The sequence below is a fragment of the Lactuca virosa genome, chromosome 5 (genome assembly GCF_052849685.1).
Source record: "Lactuca virosa cultivar CGN04683 chromosome 5, Lactuca_virosa_CGN04683_v6, whole genome shotgun sequence".
Classification (NCBI taxonomy): Eukaryota; Viridiplantae; Streptophyta; class Magnoliopsida; order Asterales; family Asteraceae; genus Lactuca; species Lactuca virosa.
Genome location: NC_136430.1, coordinates 91,428,495 through 91,435,986, shown reverse-complemented (window position 1 = coordinate 91,435,986; position 7,492 = coordinate 91,428,495). Strand labels below are relative to the sequence as shown.

Here is a 7,492-nt window from a genome sequence, read left to right as displayed (position 1 = left end):
AAAACCATAAAATCATTCAAAACATCTACTTATCCAAAAAAACCATAAAATCATTCAAAACATCTACTTAGCAAAACATTCCATAATGTGCTCCAACAGTCTTGACCCAATTCTCACAAATAGTTGGATCAATGGTTAACCACACGTGCCTCTTATCCGCACATTCACCAAAAAGAGCAACAACAGAAGTGTATCTTGGATCAAATATTCCCCATCCTAACTTCTCAAATTTTTCCATACACGCACCCAAATTTGAAGAAGCATGCTTTTCTACAAATATCTTAGCAACCGTTGCAATATCTTCCCCAATTTCAAGCAATCTTGAATTCGATGCATCTTTGTCCTTATCTTTACCCTTATCTTTACTTTTATTTTGACTCTTTGTCGTATCTGTAGTCTTTTGTTTTTTGATTGAGCGGAGGACTCCTCACTGAGACCTACAGTTTCTTGTTGAGTGCAATCGATGTCGTCAAAGTCATGTAAACTATAGTTGCTTGAATCTTGAGTAGGACGGGGAAGGGTAGAAGTTGGACCCCAACTATGAATGTTCGTCGCAGTCGATCCTTCAAACAATTGTGTGCAAAGTTCTGGGTACGAGAGTGGCGTGCGTCTCAAAGAATCCACATGTTTGTTTGACTGTTTGGAAAAAATATTTTATTATTTAAACATGATAATATATTTTTTATAACTAAACAAAATACTTTCGATTCTAGTTCCCATTCTTCTTTGGAAAGATTGAAGGTGTTGGTTGTTGAATTGTACACATTTCCGGTTTTGTTTTTAACTACAAAAAAGCACCAAACTTTGACTTTAGGTAGTCATAGCGGTTCTTCATTTGTTTTTGGTTGGCAATAAAGTTATGTTCAATTTTTAATGTTTGAGCTACATTCCTCCAAGATAGTGCTTTCAAACTACTCCCTTCCCGTCCATTGACTATAACTTCACATAAACAAGCTTCTAGAAACGTTTTCTCGACACCTTCAACCTTCCAAATAATCCTATCCTTCTTTTCTCCCATTTCTTTGATCAATTCAACAAAAAATGCATGTTATAGCAACAAGTTAAGCAATACAAATGCACATTTTCAATAACTATTTCAACAAAACAAATGCACAATTCAGCAAAACTAATGGATATTTCATGATAACAACAAGAACATATATGATTTCACTATAACATCAAACACAAATATTATGTCAGCAACAACATTTCAGCATAATACTCAAACATAAAAACATTAAACATAAAAATTTGAGTATAAAAATCCGAACATAACATCAAAAATTCAACATCAACATTTCATCATATCCATTAAACACATTCAGATTCGATCATATAACATCAAAATCGAGCATAACATCAAATATTGATTTTGATTGAACAAATCAGAAACTGATAGCATAACAATTTCGATTTTTGATTTTCAATTTTGAGGGGAAAGAAGGAAGAAACAGAAGAAGAGCAACGAATTCGATTTTAAAAGAAGAAGAGAAACAAACATGTTGGGTGCTGCGCCGACGGAAGAACGAGTTGGAGACGGAAGACCTTGCGGCGGCGGCGGCGTTGCTGGGTGCAGTGTCGTCGACGATATGGGTGGGCGGCGTCGTTTCAGCGGCGTCGTCGGAAACTGAAGAGAAGCAGAGGCGAAGCAAGCAGACGCGAAGGGAAGAAAAGAAGAGGAGGCGGTCGATCCTGTTTAGGGCAAATAAGAAACGCGCGTGTCTTTTTTAATTTTTCAGACTTTGTTTAATATCTGAAAAAATAAGAGGCATTTTTAATTTTAAGTGGTAAAAAATAATATGCAAACAAACGATCTGAATCTGAAATTTTAAGACATTGCCTCTTAATTTTGCAATTAAGTGGTAAACAAACAGGCACCATCTAAATTGACTTCATTTTGATTAAAAAAACACAATTTTTTTCGTTGTTAGCTTCTTCCTATTGCTTTTGAACTCATATTATTTTTTATTTTGTAATTCATCCCTAACATCTAGACCTGGCAATTCCAGACACGAATACACGAATCTGTGAGAGACACGACACGACACGAATACATGACACGAATACATCTTGAAAATTAAGATAAAGCTTATTTCCCATCGTGTAATCGTATCGTGTCAAATTCGAGGCTGACACGTTTTCATGACACGAATACACGAATTGTCAGGTCTACTAACATCTATGCATTTTGAATGTATTTTTTATTAGATCTCTAGTAGAAGCCTCATAACTTCCTCCAACACATACCTTATGTATACTTGCATTGTTATTTTTTTTTTTGATGAGTTATGGGAAGAGGTTTATCGAGTTTTCAATGAACAATTTCAATTTTCACTATAGTTTTCTGTAATAAATTTCAATATATCGAACTACATCTAGTTGATAAAATATTTTTATACACGGTTTGTGGTGCAAAATTAAATTTATTAAACTCAATAAAAAATATATACAAAGTCTATCATAAGCTCTAATAGAGGATACAAGAAATATGATAGATATATTTCATTGAATTTTGTTTAAATTATATAGTTTTTGATGGTTCTATACCTAACTAGGCGAATGCCCGCGCGTTGCGCAGAAACACCTATATAGTTGAAGTCTTTACAAATATGTTTTTTTAAATATAACAATAACGTTGTTGTTAAATTTGATATAATAATTTGTATACTAAATTGTATAATATATTGATTATTTTAAATTATATGATAATATATACATCTATTATAACCGCATTATCACAATCGTTTGAATGACTTCTACACGCGAGTTACACATGAATAAAATTAAATATAATATATGGTTTAATGTTATTTATAGTTGTTGTTATTGTTAATTATTTTTTTAAAATTTATTTTTTTAATGTTTTAATTTCTATCATTATAATTATTTAAAACATCAAACATTGTTTTTTTATATTAAAGGTAACAATATAATTATTTATATAGAGTTATTTTAAACTATTGTTATTGTAAGTTATTTTAAGCTACTTATTTGAAATTTTTTAACGATTATAAAAATTTCTTTAGGAAATATTTTAGTTTAATTGAGATTACAATTTAGTTTTTGCATTTATCAGTATAATTGATCACTTTTAACTATTTACAAAATATTCTTTGGTTTTTTAAGTGGAACTGAAATTTATATTTAAGTTGACACTGTCATGTTATATTTAAATTAACAATTTAAGTATTTTGTCCAAACTGTTCAAAAGTTATAGCTTTAGACTGATAATGGTTTACATACAACGACATTTTAAATCTAATCAATTAAGTATAATATGTTAAAAGTTAAAGACAGAACTTTATAAATAGAAGTAAAAATATTATTTTAAAATTGAAATTTAGTATATTTATGATTACACTTAGGTTTGATATTTGTTTAACCTTATTAACCAACTTATAATCATTATCAGAAAGACACTACAATTAATCACTTTTAACTATTTACAAAATATTCTTTGAGTTGTTTAAGTTAAACTAAAATTTATATTTAAGTTGACCCTGTAATGTTATATTTAAATTAATAATTTAAGTATTTTATACAAATTGTTCCAGAATTATATCTTTAAAATGATAATGGTTTACATCCAACAATATATTAAAAGTAATAAATTAAGTAAAATATGTTAAAAGTTAAAAAACATAACTTTAAAAGTAGAAGTAAATATATTATTTCAATATTGAAATTTAGTTTATATATAATTACACTTTAGGTTTGATATTTATTTAACCTTATAAATCAACTTATAATTATTATTAGAAAGAAAATGAAAAGTCATGGGAATTTCAAATGAATGTGGTGAAAGGAAAATTGTTTCCTTTATAATATAGTATGATATGATATTAGGTACATAACAGCCACATAATTTTCATTTTATAATTATTATAATTTATAATAAAATAGTTGGAAAATTACAAAATGACAAAAGTAGATGATGTCACTAACAAAATTATTAAATGATCATTCTTTTGTACAGTATTTATTATAAAATAACCATTAAATTCTTTTGTACAGTATTTATTATAAAATAACCATTAAATTCTTTTGTACAGATGGTTATGGTATAAAAGCCATTGTGAAAGTAAGTTTTAGCCATAAAAACATCATAAAAAGAGAAACAAAAACGAAAAGATGTCATATATTTTGTAATATATTACATGTATTCGCAATATCTATGAATATGTATTTAGTAGTACATCAATGTATTTTACCACATCTATTTGTTTGAATTTTAATTTTTTTTAATTCAAAAAGTTATTTTGCAATTGCAATGAGATTCACTGCAAAATTGATGATTATTTAAAGACAAGTATCGAAAAGTTTGTCATCTTGTTCAACGACTCCACTTATTTTGGTCATTTAAATGATTTTTCCCAAAAGTATATGTACTATTGATGTTATTTATAATAACATATTTCACAAATTAACAATGATAGTAACTTATCTTCATTATTTTGTTATATTTAATCTCATTGTTATGCATTATTCTATCCTAATAAACTTATAACTAAAAGCATACATAACTATACAGAGCTATGAAAAAGACACAGAAAGCAAACGTGTCCATAAGAGTAGACATCGTGTTACAACTTTTCAACTATTCACAAATTTACGAAAGGCTTACATCATAACATAACATAACATAACATAACATAACATAACAGTAACATAAAACTACACAGACCCAATTATTTACTTAACAAACTTTGTAGACCAATTATTTACAGATTCGATCCTCCTGCAACACATGATATATATACTTGAGAAGATTGTTACTCAAAACTTTTTTTTTTTTAAATTATATGTTGCAAAATAAATAAAGAGGAATTCACTACCTTTTATGCCCAGTTCTTCTTTGATCGGAATTGTGTAAGCTTGTCCCTCCATTGAGCTGTGAAAAACAACACTTAATGGATTAAGCACTTAATCTGGAGGAAATGACTTAATGGGTTAAGCCAAAAAGTAAGAAAAAAAATACCTGCATCTCTATAACGTTCTTCAACAGCAGCAATAAGCATGTTTCTTACAAGATTAAACTCTTTGGTTTCAATACAAGGCTGCCCACTTGGTCTATATAATTTATAAAAAAAAAAAAAAAAAAAAAAGGTTTATTTATATAATTAAATGAAAGATGAAAGATGAAAGATGGGTGTGTTTATAGTTTATAGTTTATACCGATCAAGTTCTTTAAATATTAAACCATCTGAAGAACCCTGGAATGAAATCTTTGCAGATTCAACAACCTTCATCCCATCACTATGTGCCAAGAATTTGTTCACTTGTATTGGCACCTAATATATATAATAATAATATTAATAATATTATTTTATCTTTTATGTGACAATTATTCAAATTCAGAATTATTTCAAGAAAACCATTGAGAGCATACCTTGCACCTCACAGCAATATTAATGGCATCAGAGGGACGAAGGTCAAAGCTAACACACTCATTTTCATCATCCACCTGAGATTCAAAAATCAAAATCACTTAATCACCCATTTTTTCATATTATGCAAAAGCTTCTAGAAGCATTAGTGATTTTTATCAAAGTTCATACCTTTGTGAGATATAATCGAGCAAAATACGCCTCGTGTATTCTCTTTGTTACTCGAACAAGTTTGACCTTGTAAATAGACACAACATAACACAACACAACTCTCATCACAGTGTGACATATGTACATTGGAAATCTCACATATTTGATGAGTACAAATTACAATAAAGTAACAATAGACTTACCTTATAGCCCATCTTATCAATCATTTCCTTCACCACATTATACATAGTTGGTCTAGCCTGAAATACATAGATAACAATTTCAATTAATCCAAGATAAATAAATACATTAAAAAAGCAAGAAATTTGGAATCTTTATTCAATGTACAATTTGGACATTGCGCATAGCAGCCATGAGCAATACACTAGGCATCTCCACTGCAAAGGAAAAGTGTAAGAACAATCTTGTTAAGTAATTCTAGAATGTTGTGGAGAATTAGAGGGGAGAAAAGTATAAGATATAAGCACATACAAACGATTATAGGAAGAAGAAGTCCAGTTCCATCTTCCATCTTTAGTACAATTGCAGGATGTGGAGCATAATCAGGCAGATGTCCACCTTGAGGATTGTTATGAGCACATCTTAAATGCTTCCCATCTCTCATTTTAATCACAAATCCATCAGGGCCACTTTTGACCTCAACTGAAGCATGAAAAAACAACAAAAGAAATCAATTTTGGATAAACTAACTTCTGAATCATTTGTTGTTGGTGATTATCTTACCAGCTTCAACCACACTGGAGTTGACATAATCTGAATCATTTTCATTGAAACTCTCAGCCATGCTACCATTTCCATTTGAAGAAGAACTGAAACTACATGTCACAGTCTTTGAACCAGGTCGATGGCGCACTTGAACCCTATGACTGTTGACGCCTTTAAATCCACATATTCCACTTCTATGAATCTTTGCCTTCATCAAAGGTCCATCGACTGCAGGAATCCCACCTTGCTTCCCACGGACAGAAGGGCAAACGACTGGACCTTGCAGAGTACTCATTTCCCTGTAGCAATATCATCAAATTGAGAAGTCTGAGATGCATTCAAATATCATCCAATAGACTAATTATTGTTACAGTTACTATGTGATACAAGTAGCAGAATCATCAATCGTGATAGCTTTACAAAATGGAACAACGGAGATAAGTTTCAAGTATTTTTGCCGATTTCCATGGGAGGAGATTAAATCAATGAATAATATATTAGATCAAAAGGAATCCGAGTTCCGATACGTAACCTAAAAAAAGGGAGAAACAAAACTGATGAAGCAACTTCCTTTTTGAAAGGAGAAATTTCTGAAAACTAATATTTTGTTATATTAACAGTGATCAATTATATTTATACCTATGATCTTATATACCGCCAAAATGAAATCCAAAACAGCATATTAAGCTTCAAAATCACCAAACTTTTCACAAGCGATCATCAAACTATTTCTAATAAGATCATTAACACCATAAATACATATATAAACTAACAGATTATCATCCGCATATACAATCACTCACCACCGAAAAAGTCGAGTAAAAGCTAGATGGCTAATACACCGCCAAATCCGAAAGGGCGCCGATCGAAAATTCAAAATAGAAAATTAAATAGATAAGAATGATAGATCATCAATTAGCTACGAACAAGATGGATCGAGGGATTCAGTTAGGGAAACTCGAAAACATATGGATAAAGGAAAGGAGATAAGAGATTCTTCTTTGAAGATAGAGAAGTGGTAGCAGAAGGAGAACGACTTTTAAGGGATTTCTGTTTATCTTTTTGCAGGATTATTATGTATCCAATTACGGAACTGTCCCTATAATGGAAAGTAAATTACAGAAGTGTCTGGGGTCTAAGTTGTAATTTGCAGATCCAAGCTAATTTTACACTTTTCACCAAAATAGGTCACCTCTTCACAAAAACTGTCCCTCACTTTAACTTCTTTA

At 30.2% G+C, this 7,492-nt stretch overlaps 1 protein-coding gene across 1 annotated transcript; it reads right to left on the bottom strand.

Annotated features, from left to right (window-relative positions):
- Positions 1-4,543: 4,543 nt before the first annotated feature.
- On the bottom strand, positions 4,544-7,289 carry LOC145116277 (bifunctional nuclease 1-like). The gene is made up of 11 exons (XM_079052631.1): positions 7,067-7,289; positions 6,282-6,562; positions 6,030-6,200; positions 5,886-5,935; positions 5,741-5,797; positions 5,559-5,624; positions 5,390-5,464; positions 5,176-5,291; positions 4,979-5,070; positions 4,836-4,891; positions 4,544-4,738 (listed from the first exon to the last, which is right to left on the bottom strand). The coding sequence occupies exons 2-10, from the start codon at positions 6,556-6,558 to the stop codon at positions 4,839-4,841; spliced, it is 957 nt and encodes a 318-aa protein (XP_078908757.1). The 5' UTR covers positions 6,559-6,562; positions 7,067-7,289; the 3' UTR covers positions 4,544-4,738; positions 4,836-4,838.
- Between the last annotated feature and the right edge of the window lie 203 nt (positions 7,290-7,492).

What these genes read in the sequence shown, in the direction of transcription:
- LOC145116277 (XM_079052631.1), bottom strand. Translation starts at nt 6,558, where the DNA reads ATGAGTACTCTGCAAGGTCCAGTCGTTTGCCCTTCTGTCCGTGGGAAG. An exon ending in CTCGATTATATCTCACAAAG is followed by an intron (nt 5,465 to 5,558) that starts GTATGAACTTTG and finishes TTTGAATCTCAG; the next exon opens with GTGGATGATGAAAATGAGTG. An exon ending in ATATTGCTGTGAGGTGCAAG is followed by an intron (nt 5,292 to 5,389) that starts GTATGCTCTCAA and finishes TATATATATTAG; the next exon opens with GTGCCAATACAAGTGAACAA.